This window comes from Pteronotus mesoamericanus, unplaced genomic scaffold (genome assembly GCF_021234165.1).
Source record: "Pteronotus mesoamericanus isolate MK-2021 breed Mesoamerican mustached bat unplaced genomic scaffold, CSHL_Meso_final scaffold_54, whole genome shotgun sequence".
NCBI lineage: Eukaryota > Metazoa > Chordata > Mammalia > Chiroptera > Mormoopidae > Pteronotus > Pteronotus mesoamericanus.
This window is the reverse complement of record NW_026555321.1, coordinates 10,787,481-10,802,376: the sequence shown is the minus strand read 5'-3', so window position 1 is coordinate 10,802,376 and position 14,896 is coordinate 10,787,481. Positions and strand designations below refer to the sequence as shown.

General features: G+C 33.2%; 1 protein-coding gene across 2 annotated transcripts in view; it reads right to left on the bottom strand.

Annotated features, from left to right (window-relative positions):
* The window catches only part of TOP2B (DNA topoisomerase II beta), a 64,106-nt gene that overhangs the window by 32,847 nt on the left and 16,363 nt on the right, over nucleotides 1-14,896 (bottom strand). For both annotated transcript variants that reach the window (XM_054595039.1, XM_054595040.1), the window contains exons 4-10: nucleotides 12,372-12,435; nucleotides 6,892-7,037; nucleotides 6,429-6,526; nucleotides 5,270-5,482; nucleotides 2,145-2,318; nucleotides 638-739; nucleotides 411-548 (exon numbers count right to left, since the gene is read on the bottom strand). In XM_054595039.1, coding sequence (XP_054451014.1) covers nucleotides 411-548; nucleotides 638-739; nucleotides 2,145-2,318; nucleotides 5,270-5,482; nucleotides 6,429-6,526; nucleotides 6,892-7,037; nucleotides 12,372-12,435 — 935 coding nt within the window. The remainder of the gene's footprint in view (nucleotides 1-410; nucleotides 549-637; nucleotides 740-2,144; nucleotides 2,319-5,269; nucleotides 5,483-6,428; nucleotides 6,527-6,891; nucleotides 7,038-12,371; nucleotides 12,436-14,896) is intronic.

Genomic DNA, 14,896 nt, shown 5'->3' with positions numbered 1-14,896 from the left:
ATTTTGTTATACATATATTACCACAATTTAAAAAAAAAAAAAACTGTATCATGGTAAAAATCAGTAGGTCAGATTGAAATGAACAGAAAAGTTGAAATCAGAAGTTCTAAAAGGACTTGAATATTTGTTAGGTGGGCAGATATCTGGCTTTATAATGCCCAATGCAAAGCTAAAAATACAATTAGTTACATGATAACCTATATTAATTCTTGGCAAAATAATCAATTGTTTTATAAAACAAAGTTCACCCTTTATTTAACCTAGGAAATTTGCAGAGGTAGGTGCATTAGTTTGTACTATAAATATGCCTATAGCCAAAGTTAATATGAGAAACTAATCACATATGAAATAAATAAAACTACTTAACTCTCAATAAAAACACACTGAAAAATAATACTAATTTTACTCACTGCTTTGAAAAATTTTTCTGACAGCTGGCATTTGGACCCAAAACTTTTGGGCTGCAGAGTCATGTTTTCCTTAGTCTGAGAATCAAAAGTTGGGTTTTCAATAAGACAATTAATAAAAACCCATATATGGTTTTTTACCTGTTGAAAACATACCAGAAAAAAAGGTCAACATCAGAATGGATATTACCTTCTATATACTTCAACAGAATACATAAAGTATCACTTACTTGAAATGGTTTCACTGATACACCAGCTTTGTTCTTTTTCTTGACTACTTCGATCAGTTTACCAACAACTTGATCTACTACATAATCCACATGACGTCCACCCTAAATTAAATTAAAAAATCCAAAATCTTCTATAGTTAGGGTAGCAAAACATTTACATATTCATGTTTTCTAGAATGAGCATTTAATCTTTACAACAACATTGGGAAGTCAGGATTATTAAACCCATTTTCCAGAGAAAGCATTATTAGTGTCAAAATAGCAGAGTTGGGATTTAAAAATAAGGTCTTTTTGGCTATAAAGCCAATTAGCCAATTTCACACAAAGTAAAACAACTGAAAAACAAAAGAAAGACATGGAAGTGAGAATGAATACTGACATGGTGGTGGTAATGACACTCACAAGGTTTAAACTTAGCAGCCATTGTCAGTTGTCCATCCAATATCCATTCTCCCTTTTACTTTAATGACAAATCCAAATTTCTTTGTTTTTAACTGCCAACATGCCCAATTACAAAGATTCACCAATCTGGACTCCTTTGCAGCTAGAGGTACCCACATGAACCAGTTCTAGCCAAAGATGTCAGTAGAGGTCTACTGGATGAGGCTTCCAAAAAAACTATTGTATCCCTGACAAAAAGGGAGAGATTTAGTTGGCATATGCATTTGCCCAAACCAATTCTTTCTCCCTGGAACTTAGAAATGAGGCAAAGAGGTGTGGCGGGCAACTAAAAGGCTTGAGAATAAAAGCCAGATGCTAAAGGTGGAAGAAAAGAAAGCCAGGAAGAGCACAGGTACCTAATAATGCTGTGGAGTCACAGATCTAAACTAAGACTGCCTCCCCCCCAGTCCCTAGATAGAAGAGAAAAAAAAAAACTTTACATGTTTATGCCACTGAACATTAGGTTTCTATTACATATAATAAAATGCAATCATAATGAATGAAGGATTTCTGTTGACTAGAGAAAGTGATGCTAGATTATAACAAAATTAAACATTAAAAAAAGACATTAAAACTTGAAAAATAGTGACAAAGTGATAAATCACTGCTTTAGTTTATTCTAGGAATATATGATAATTATGGGGATTGGATAAATTCTTTTAAATGAGAATTTCATTTAATTTTGAAATCCAAAAAGAAGAGGATTTAAACTCCTTAGAAGGGCATATAACATGTTCCACAATGTGACCCCCAAACATACTCAACTCCTATTAGTCTTTTTTCCACATTCTAAACTCACAACACAGAATAGGATATTTATTCTGAATTTCATAAAATATAAATGTATTCAACTATAAGCACTAATAGTATAAACTTACTTCTCAATGGATGTTAAATTATTATAAGGCAGCTATTTCACAGACAATAAGCTTTCATTTTCATAAATTAATTTTTATTTCACCAAAGCAGATTGGGTTTTTGTTTTTGTTATTGTTGTTTATCTTGTTGCTTTTAATGAAGCATTGTTCTATCACTGACTTAGAAATAAAAGAATCAGCATACTCACTTTTGTTGTTGCAATACTATTTACAAAGCTGATCTGCTGGAATCCTTTTTCACTCAATGTAAGACAAACATCCCATCTTTCATTTGCGAGTTCATGAATAACTTTCAGGGCCACTCCAGTTTCATCCAATTTGTCTTTCACATAAAGATCTACATAACTGCGAAATCCATTTACCTATTAATTTAAAAAAAACAATAAACAATCTTATATTGTGAAGTCACTATTATTAAACCCATTTTCCAGAGGTGAATGCCATCAGGTACTCTCATACTTTCATTTCCCCTCATTCACAACAGCTTATTCTGCAGATTCAAACCTTCATGACTTTCTCCTATTCTACTTTTTGATCCCTACCCTTTAAAAAGCAATTCATTTCATATGTACTTGATAAATAAAGGTTATGAATGGATAGTTGGACAGGTAAATTAGTATAAAATCTTTCAAAAGTTTAAGTTTTCTAAATAACAAAGTAGACTTCCAGTTTGAGTTCAAACATGGGGAGGGCTGGGGGGGCAGGGGAGGTTCCACCCTTACAAGAAAAGAGCTAGTCAGACAAGTTGGTATTTTTTGAACCTTCACAAAATTAAGATCACCGGATATCTGGCCATCCTGAGATTGAAGAGAATCAAGAATCTGCAGGAGACAAAGAACCTAAGCATTTGCTTAACTGGGGCAGATACAAGGCAGATGGAACATTAAACTAGAAATTTTGACAAGCTGCTACAAGACAAGTGTGCACCAGTATGAGTGCATGAAGCCCCTGAGGGCTTTTCCTTCAGTTACCCCAGTAGGTTCTCACAGGGAACACAGACTCTAATAAAGTTCTCCCAATGGTCTGACCGAAGGAGGGGAGCAACAGCTCCTGGGAATTCCACCCAGAGCCATCTCCCTTACCAAAAAACAAACAAACAAACAAACAAAAAAACCCTTAATTTGATGGAGGAAAGATATTGCTGGAGAGTATCGGCAAAATATCACTGTAACTGCAATTAAGTCATTCTGCCCAGCCTCACCCCATCCCACCTGAAATCATTTAAGTTAAAAAAAAAATGATTTATTCTGCAGGGCAGGGCACCTCAAGAATACTGAATAAGAATACCAGGGGATACCAGCTGCAACTAGGGAAAAGAACAGAGGGCAAAGGAAAAATCTCTACCTCTAGAGAAGCAGCAGAAATACTTACAAAGGCCAAACCCTTGAGACAGAGCCTCAATATGCACTCTGAAGTCTGAGACTTTATCAGACATAAGAGTTTCCCCACAACTACCACCAGGCTAACAGGCCTCCAACACTGCATTTAAACTGGAAGAACTGCAAGAGACATACCCTCCATGAGGGGGAGCTCAAAGGGAAGGCCCAAACAAGAGACAAGAACAAAGAAGAATATGATGTCTCTGATGAACACAGCAACAAACCTCCACCCCAGTAACTACAGCAACAACAAACTGTAAACACATCCCATTTCCTGTATAGATTAACATAAATCCTCGCACTAAAAGCTATTTAATCCATACCTACTACCCTATACAACATATCTATTTTTCTACAAAAACTTCCAAGTCCTGTCATAAGACAAGAAAAAACAGAGTCTGAAAAGACAAAGCAATTATCTGAATCAAACTCAGGTATGTCACCAGTATTTTAACTATCAAGGCATTTAAAATAACTATGATTCATATGTTAAAGGTTCTAATGGAGAAGTTAGGCAACATGCAACTTCAGGAGAGATGGATGCTGTAAAAAAAAAAATTAAATGGAAAAGCCAGGAATCAAAAACAGAAGATATATATGAAGCATATCTTCGACAGGCTTATCATAAACTTGACATAATAAAGGGAAAAAATCATTAAAATGAAAAATAGACCATAAAAAACTAATTAAAATACCCTTTCATCTAAAAAAAATAGGGTAATAAAACTTAAACTGAAACACACAAAAAAAGAAAGAATAAAGCAGAGCAAAACATCCAAGAGCCTAGGACAATACCAAATCATATATCATGTGCATAAATGAAATACCCGAATTAAAAAAAAAACAGCACAAAAGAAATACTGAAAGAAATAATGGCCTAAATGTTCCCAAATCAGTGATAGACAACAGACACCAAATAGAATAAGTGCAAACACACACACACACACACACAACCCACATACACACCTAAGCACATTATACTTAACAAAAACAAAGACAAAGAGAAAATCTTGAAGGCAACCAGAGGAAAATGAAACACCTTACCAACAGAGGAAGAAGGATATGAACTACAGCAGACTTCTCATCAGAAACCATGCAAGCAAGAAAACAACAGTGACACCTTTAAGTGTTGAAAAAAAAAGAAACTGTAAACCCATAATTCTGTATTGGGTGAAATTTCTATAGTCTTTGAAAGTGAAAGACAACAAAGACTCTCTCAGACAAACATAACTGACTGAATTTACTGCCAGCAAAAATACCCTACAAAAATGTTAAAGAAAGATCTCCAGGCAGTAAGAATATGATTAAAATCAGAAACTTAAATCTACACCAAGAAATTAAGAGCACTGGAAATGTAGTAAATGAAGGTATTACGTTTTTAAGTTCTCTAAAAGATAACTGAATGTTAAAGCATTAACAACGTCACAACTTTGAAAAAATTTCTGCCACCACTTTTTCATATGTTTCTTCTGCCTCATTCATTCTTCTTCTGGTGCTTACAGATACGTAAAAGTGAACTGTATGATAGTAAAGACACAACAAAAGGGAGGAAGATCCTGAAGACACAGTTATAAAGTCCTTTCACTACATACAAAGTGATCAAATTATTTGAAGGTAGACTCAAAGTATTTACAAATGAAACTATAAACCCTAGGACAACTGCTTAAAAAATTTTAAAAAGAGCTATAAACAGAGGTGATAAAATGGAATCACCAAAAAAATTCTTAATTAAAACCAGAGAAGGCAAAATAAAAACAAAGAAAAAATACAATGAAAACAGTGAGCAAGATATTTTAATCTAAATACATCAATAATCACTTTACACTGAGTCACCTAAACACACCATTTAAAGAGGTTACGATATTAGATTTTAAAAGATCTAACTGTAAGCTGTCTACAAAATAACAATGTTAACTATTTTAGAAGATACTTACAGGCAATTTCTTTCCATTAAACATGACCTTGACCCCTTTGCATGAACCAGCCAAATCATAAGCTCTTCTGGTCATGAGGGCCACAATATCCTTATCAAGTTTTTCCATCTTAAATTTGGACAGATCTGGTTGGAATGTTATGCATGTGTAATCTTCACCATCAAAATGTTTAATTTTGGCTTCAGAAGTCTTCATCATATTATTCATCCATGTCTTTAAAAGAAAAAATTTTCATATATTTCTATATTGTTTCTAATTTTTATAATAAAAATTCAGTTCATGAAATACATTTACCACAACTATACACATTTTTCAGCTTCATAACAAATCTTTGAACCTGATATTAAAGATGAAAAAATTTTAAATATCACTATTATAGCAACCGCATATTGAAAATAAGCAAAAGAAACTGCACAAATATATACACTGTAAATATCTTAAGTTCTTCAACATTATATAGAATTTTACAAAAATAAATAGGTATGATGCTTTCCTGAGAAAATTATTTTAGCTTATGTAAAATTTCAAGCTATTTTCAAAGGTCTACAAGAGTAAAATAAAATTTAAAAATATGAATTTCACCCTAGCTGATGTGGCTCTTGGACTGAGCACTGCCTAAGGAGCGAAATGTGGTTGGTTCAATTCCCAGTCATCACACAGGCCTGGGTTGCAGGCCAGGTCCCCAGGTAGGGGCATGTGAGAGGCAACTGAGTGATGTATCTCTTGTGCATTCATGTTTCTCTCCCTCTTTTTCTCCCTCTCCCTTTCCCTCTCTTTCTAAAAATAAATAAATAAATCTTTTTAAAACAATATAAATTTCATGAATCAACGAGGAATTTTTCAAATATCCAAAGTGGATACATTTCGATTATCTTTGAGGATCAGGGCACCTTCACTAAAGCTTACCTAGATTTTTTAAAAAGCCTGTTAAATAAAGCATTTGTTTTAAAGAAACAGGAGAAAGACAGGCTTATATAAAATCTCCCAATTAGAATATTCTAAAGTTTTTTTAAATATATAATGACATGCTTAACACTTAAAAACACAAGTATATGGGCATGCGTGTGAATCATCGCAATTTACCTTAGGTTCTATTACCTTAGCAAAGCAAAAAAACATTATTATTTTTAAAAAGCAATTAGACATATTTCTATCATACCTGTTTAAAACTATGTTTGTATTCTTTGCAAGCAGTTTCTACCGTAAACTTTGTACTGAAAATATTACAAAGTTTTGCACCATAACCATTACGACCACCTGAAAGAAAAATTAAATGTTAAAGGTTTAAAGAAAGTGATTTAAAGAAAACAGAACACAAGTAATTTAGTTAATACCAAAAGACATGGTATTTATAAACAAACTCACATACACAAGAATCGCCTTACTTTCATCAGTAGTTCAAAACTCAATCTGTCAGTTGGATTAGTGCTCTAGAAATTCTAACATAAATCAATGTACTATCAGAGTTAAGATTTTTAAGTATCTGTCAGACTATGATCAAGACAGTACTTATACATGATAGTTTTTCATAGATATTCTGAAAAGGCTTTTACAATAATAAAAGTTTTTGAGAACAGTATTTTTTAATAAAAATTCTAATCAGTCATTTAGATTTTCTTTACCTGTTACTTTTTTCTCATCATCATCATAGTTACTGGATGTTAAAAGCTGTCCAAAAATTAATGCAGGAACATAAACTTTCTCTACTTTATGTTCTACTACTGGAATGCCTTTCCCATTATTCCAAATGCTTATAATGTTAGATTCACTGTAAATAAACAAGCAGAGTTTAGAGCTTAAATAGTTTAAAGACATTAATTTCCATAAAAAGTAAAGTAAACCAGAATCAACCTGAATAATTATAAGCAAAACACCAATCATTACTAATTGGAAGACACTCATGTGTCCAGAAAATACTTGGCTGAGGACACACATTTCTAACCCCAACTTGTAACTTACATTAGAATCACTAAGATCTGCAAGTAATAGTGCAATATTTCTCAGGAAAAGAAACTCTTCTCAACCTTCCAGAAAATAGTAAATGTAGTGAAGATTTTACAGTAGAAGTCAGCCAGAGATTCCATTTTCCTTTCATATACATTAGCCATGATCTTCCTGCTTTATTCTACCATGTCCCCACCTGTGAACCACAAGCTCTGAAGAGACAATGGCCACTTGTCATTTTCATTTCCTATCTAACTGCGGTAGCAATACAGACGGAAAAAGGATAGACAGCCTGAACTGTATTCCATTTTCAGGTTAAATGTTAGAGGGCTATTTGCACTGTGGCAGGCATTGTCATAAAATAATTTTAATGGTTTTATAATATATAGATATTACCAATTTTAGCTCTTTTTAGGTTTTTCTATCATAAAAAGTAAACATTTTAGCCCTGAAAGGTATGGAGTAGAGGATCCAATAGCTAACAGAAACTGGATGTAGGTAGTAGTCTTGGAAGACAGTTCTGCTTACCCTATTGTTCCGAGTAGTATATATGATGCCTTCACCCATTTAAGGTCCAAATTTGCAAAGAAACAGCTTCATAACCAACACAGAACTGACTTAAAAAGCTAACATTTACCAATCTGATTCTGAATCCCTTCGACCCTCTGTTCCATGCAAAAACATACATTCCTTAATCTCTTAATAGTTATTAGAAGTAGTTACTACAACTTAAAAACATTGTTCTGAAAGCCAAAATAAAAATCAAAGATTCAAAAGGAAATTAATTAAATCAAAAAGTTTTTACAAAAACAAAAAAAAGACTTTTAATACATTATTTTCTTTCCCCAAATCAGCAACCAACTTTTCTTTCCATCACTTTTTAATATACATTCAACTCTCCAAATCTCGTAAGCTCAAATTTTGATACCATTTTTATTCATATCTCCTGATCATTCTCTAAAGTCATCAGTCATCAAGACTTATTAGTTTGTCCTACTAGATTCATTTCATATCAGTATCATTTTTGTCATTCTAAATGCCAGTATATGAATCTAGATATACTAATATAACCTTAAATATTGATTACTGCAAAGTCTTCTTGCTAGGCACTCCCCTTAAATATATTCCGCATAATGATGATAGACTTAGTGTAGCTTTTATAATACTATTTTTGGCTCCAGAATACATAAGTACTTCCATCTTTTCTATTAAATCAAGTTTAAAAGTCCACATTGAAGGCCCATTATCCATATCCTCACTTACATTCAACTGTAAGTATTCTGCAACATGCATCCTATGTTTCCCTCTGGTCAGTTTTATTACATGACCATGTTCACTATCAATTCTTCCATTTCTTTGTTTATTGGTCTTTCCCTTGACTATAATGTCTTTTTTCCTTTCTTTGTCTAGGTAAATTTTGCCCTAACTTCAAGTCAGTTTATGACTTCAGTTCTCCATTAAGCCTTTACCCAGCCTCTAACAATGCTTTCCAACTCTCCTTATATTGAGATTAGCAAAAAATCTAATTATTCACTAGGGAACTCAGGAGGTAATTAGGTTATCTCACTTGTGGGTAAACACTCTCTACAGAATACACAGCTACATATTTAGGTATCTAACAGTTTCAAATTGCCGGTGGTACTTTCACTGTGTGTACTTATCTCCAGGGGTACAGTTAGTGGGCCTTAGAAACAAGGGCCATATATTGCACTACTGTTTTAGACTTCCAAGTAGTTCCTATGTTGAGATTGAAACCTACAATTTATTTAGTACCTATTTTCTTCAAAAAACTTCATGAGGCTTAAAACTCAGAGAGAACAATTCTGAAGGAAATAAAAGCAATGAATGAAAAATTACAGATCTTAAACATCTCAGAATGACACAAAAGTCAATCAATATACTCATGAAAATCTTTTAAAAAATGTTTCACCCTACTAGCATATATGGTACTATAATTAAAGTAATCTTTATCACACTTTCAAAAATATTAGGCCTGCTATCTCCTACATTTAGTATGTCTATGTGAGTATAAAATTGGAACTTTCTATCAAAGTTACCTCCCTATTACAAAATTTCAATCTATATCACTTTCCAGATCTGGTGTTTATTTCTGTAATCTCTAAACATTAATTCAGAATTCCATAACTGTATTCATTTCTCCATCAATAATCGTCACAGATATATTAGGAAAATATACTGCATTTAAAGAAGCTACAAGTTTCAAAATAATTAAAGCTGAAAAGCAACCTGAAATACAATCTAAATATCCTAAACATCTAATGTTCATCAACTGCAAAGAGGTCAAATGAATTACAATATATCAACATAATAGCCATATAAAAAGAATTAAGTAGATCCATAAGTTAATAAGAAAGGCTGTCAATGATATGTCAAATAAAAATAGAAAGATATAAAATAGTATAAATATTATAATCTTGTTTTTTAAATAATGTAAATGTGAGTATGAGTGCATTTTTCTAAGAGCTGTAGTTTTAAGAGTTTTAACTCTAAATAAACAAGAACATTTAAGCTAAAAGAAGAGTTAGAACTCTGGTTACTGTGCTTTCCACATTTGCTTGTTGTTAATCAAACAGATTCCAGCAAATACGTTGTTTCAATACTAATCATTGTTATATTATTTAGTAAGTTTTAAGTTTTCCTGTAAAAGTTGCTTCAAATTCTCCACTTTCTAAAAGAGCCAAGTTCTGCATGACATCCCTTGCTAATCTACTTCTATTGCTTTATTTAAGTTGTATACTCACCTCACAGAGTAATATGGAAAAAGAACAAGAGTTAAGCTATTCTGAATTCTCTACACTTAACCCATTCACTATCAAAATTCAACCCCCCCTTTACACAAAATGTTCATGTACAAACATTCACAAAGAAAAATAAAACTCTTCTATACAAAAATGTTAAAAAGAATGAAACTGAAAGGATATCAAAAATGTACAGCAGAGAAAACTGGGTCAATGGAATAAATAGCACTACAGTACTTTTTCCCATTTCAATTGTTTTAAAATGACTTCTAATTTAAAGATCAAATGAGCAAAAATTATGTCTCCAATATAAAATTCATTTTAATAAAAATAAGATTTACTCTGTAATATATGTAGTAAAGGAAAAAATAAGGAATGCCTTTATAGGATGAAATTCACAAAAATGATTAAAATTCAGAAATAAAATAAAAAGAAATAATAAAATATAAGCATCATCAGTGTCTCCCAAAATGCTTGTCTAACAATTTTATTTCCATCAATATGTGTATATATATTTCAATTAAGAACAGAAAAAAGAATCAATAGTTTCTAATCAATAATTTGTAACAATAAAGTAAAGTAGAAAAGAAGTGGTGAAAAATACACTACCTTCATTTTTCTTCCTTGGGAGCAGCTGACTATGAATTTTTATTTTATATTGGAATAGAAGAACTTTCTAGCAGAAGTAGTTAAAACGGCATAGAGAGAAACAAGAAAAAAACTGGTAAAACTAAATTTATCAAGTAAATTTAGTTATAATTCCATGTCACTCTTATGCCCATACACAAATGTTTGCTGATTGAAAAGGGAGTTAGAAAGAGAGCAATAAAGGCACAGAATAACTCTTTGTCCAGAACATGTAATAAACTAAGATAAAGCATGCCACCAAGAGCTATTATTTGGTCCAGGGATGTCCAGCCTGCAGCCCACGGGCCACATGCAGGCCAGGATGGCTGTGAATGTGACCCAACACAAAATCATAAATTTACTTAAAACATTATGAGATTTTTTTTGTGATTATGTATTGAAATGTACTTAATGTGTGGTTCAAGACAAATCCTCTTCTTCCTGTATGGTGCAGAGACACCCAAAGGTTGGACACCCCTGGCACAGTTGTTTTATAGCTCACTTATTCATCACCTTGGTTATAATGGGATTCTTTGTAAGCTCTTTTTTAAGTCTGTGTTGTTAAAGTGGCCAAAACAATTAAGATAAAAGAAACAAATAATTGCAACCATGTTCATCAAGAATATGTGTAAGGAAAGCCCTTTCTTCCTTATTTTAAAATTAGAATCTTTCAAATCTGAATTTTAAAAAAGATTAAACCTACAAAATATTTAACATCTGTTGCTCCTTACTAGGTCTAATAAAACATAATCAATGATATAGTTTTTAACTGGTAATTTCTTAAATATGAAAGAGAAGTTGTCAAGGTTGATAGTTAAAATTTTCTTGAAACTTCTTACATTTCTGCTTATGTTGTAACTTTTAAGGATCCAACATACCTTGCCATATAAATGCTCAAAAAATGTATTCATTATAAAGAATTTAAGTTTTTAAAAATAAATAAAAAAGAAAAATCAAGAAATTTAACAGCATAGTTTGTGGTAATACTTTCATATAAAATAAGAGTTAATTTCATGACATAACCAAATATAAACTATATTTTTATTATATCATTAATATTAACCATGCCATCTAAAATCAGATTGACAGGAAAGCTATACTTGAATTATTATATTCTCATGTTAGAGAAAAATCTTAAAATCATACTAAATTACTAATATAATTATAAAGGATAAAATAAGTATTTTACAAAAGGCATGCTAATGAAAACAGAATAAATGTAACAACTATATTTCTAACCTAAAACTTCCTAATTTTCACGTTCCCTCGGTCCTCAAAAAAAATCACCATAGTGAGATCTAATTGGCTGAACACCTAGTGTATATTTTATAATACAAGCAGTTCCTAATTTATAAATGATGTTATAAGTAATGACTCAGTCCAAATGCAGATCTTGAAAAGTAAATTCAACCTATAACATAACTGGAATAATACTGGCCACTGCCCATAGCCTTGAGTCCCAAAACAAAGTTAAGAAAGAAAAGGCAGAGTAATTACTTCAGTAACTGAAACAGTATCCACAGCATCAAAGAGAAAGAAAAGTGGTCTCCAAGAGCTCACATAAGAAAATGTTTTGGGGGAAAAGATCATGAATGAGAAAAGAAACTGTAAGAGTATAATGTTCTGGCTAAAAGAGACAAAAGTAACACGATCTTAAGCAAAAGGGAAACAAAAAAGTACAAATGTTATACATTATTCACTTGAGAAGTATTCGTAAGTTGGACCCTATCTGAATAAAACAGCATAAAAAATTAAATTTGGAACATACTTACGGGTCAATAGAAACTTTAATACAGGTCATATTCTTATCCCTCTGTTTATTGTCAGCTGCATTGACTATAAAATTAAATATTTCAATGAGTAAGCAAATATAAAGTTATATAAAGAAATACATGGACACAGTGCACGCGTATCACAACTTAATAAAAACACATATATGGTAATAGCTAATAAAAATAATTATTGATAACTTCTAATACAAAACCTTATTTTCCAAATAATATTCTTAAATTTTATATCATAACTGTCATGTCTTCTATCACAAAACAAGAGGGATAATTTTGTGATATACAAAAACAAATTAAGAGAAAACATCTGCAGTTTACAACCCCCTACTCCAGATCTAAAAGCAAAAATCTGTAATTATATATATAGTTATTTTAAATCACATTTTTATTTTTCGATTACAGTTGACATAAATTATAACATTAGTTTCAGGTGTGCACCCCAGTGATTAGACATTACATAACTTACTAAAAGATCATCCCAATAAATCTCGCACCCATCTGACACCATACATAGTTATTAGAATAGTACTGACTATATTCCCTAGGCTTTACGTCCCTATAACTACTCTACAACAACCAATTCGTATTCAATACTTCTCAATCCTTGCACCTTTTTCATGTCCCCCTAACCCCTCTCCTGTCTGGCAACCATCAAATATTCTCTATTAGTCTGTTTCTGTTCTGCTTGTTTGTTTTTTAGATTCAACTGTTGATAGATGTATATTTACTGCCATTTTATTGTTCATATTTTTTATCTTTTTTTCTTCTTCTTCTTAAAGAAGACCCTTTAACATTTCATCAAATTCTGGTTTGGTGGTAATGAACTCCTTCAGCTTTTTGTCTGGGAAGTTCTTTATTTGTCCTTCAATTCTAAATGATAACTTTGCTGAGTAGAGTAATCTTGGTGGTAGGTTCCTGCTTTCCATCACTTTGAATATTCCTTGCCAATCCCAATCCCTTCTGGCCTAAAAAGTTCCTGTTGAGAAATCAAATTAGCTGATAGACTTATGGGAACTCCCTTGTAGATAACTAACTGCTTTTTTATTGCTGCTTTTAAAATTCTCTTTGATTTTAACCTTTGGCATTTTTATTATAATGTCTCTTGGTGTTAGCATTTTGGGTTCATCTTTTGGACTCTGCTTCCTGGGCTTGTATGTCTATTTCCTTCAACAGGTTAGGGTATTCTGTCATTATTTTTTCAAATAGGGTTTCAATTTCTTGCTGTCTCTCTTCTCCTTCCAGACCCTCATGATGTGAATGTTGGTATGCTTGAAGTTGTCCCAGAGGCACCTTACATTATCCTCAATTATTTTTAATTCTCTTTTTCTTTTTGTTTTGTTTTGTTTTGTTTTTACTGTTCTGATTGGGGTTTTTTTTGCTTCCTTATACTCCGAATTGCTGACATGATTCTCAGCTTCATCTACTCTACTGCTGATTCCCTGTAAATTATTCTTCAGTTACCGCAGCCTTCATTTCTGACTGGTTCTTTTTCAAACTGCTGAGGTTCTCACTAAGTTCATTGAGCATCCTTAAAACCAGTGTGTTGAACTCTGTATGTAGTAGATTGCTTGTCTCCACTTTTTTTCCTGGTGCTTTGTTCTGTTCTTTCATTTGGTACATGATTCTTTTTCTCATTTTGGCAGCCTCCCTTGTGTTTGCATCTATGTATTAGGTAGCGCTGCTATATCTCCTGTGCTCAGTAAAGTGGCCTAATGTAGTAAGTGTTCTGTAGTATCCAATGGCACAGCCTCCCCGACCACCCAAGCTAGGCACTTGACGTGAGCCCCAGTGTGGACCATGTACAACCTCTACTTGTTGCTGAGCCTTGATTGTTGGCATGTCAATGAGAGGGATTTATCACCAGGCCAATCACCTGCAAGAACTGGCTGCAACCACCATGGAGGATCAACTATGCAGGGGCCTACCCCACAGGGCGGGATTTACTTCAGTGTGGCTCTGGTGCCCACTGAATCCACCGCTTGGGTGTTACTTGTGAAAGTGCTTTAACATGTTCTGAAGGTGTTTACTCAGTGCAATGGCTCAGAGGCCTCCTGAGAGGTGCAGATCAGGGTCAGTCACTGTTCGTGTTCTGCCCAGGGCCACCTGGCATGAGCTACAAAACTATCTGCAGATGGCTGCTACTTGTGCTGGGCTTGGAGGTGCCCAGGTGAGGCCAAGCTATGAACCACAGCCTGCTGCTGCTAATGCTGGGGCTGGGGCTATTTAACAAGAGATACAGGGCACATTGAGGCCAGATGCTGCTTGTTTGAGAGATTTTAGGAAAATCTGAAGCACGAACCAAGACAGGCCATTTTTATGGAAAAGCCACTGGAAACCACTTGGGTAGATCCAAAAGTTTTGTGGAGCAGGGTCTCAGGGAATCACTAGGGCAGTGCAAATAGTGTGAGCCAGGTTGATGGAGTCTCAGATATGGAGCCTGCATGCCGGCTCTGTCCAGGGACAATTCATCAAAGAAACAATGGCCTCTACCAGCACTTGTCTCAGAGAAA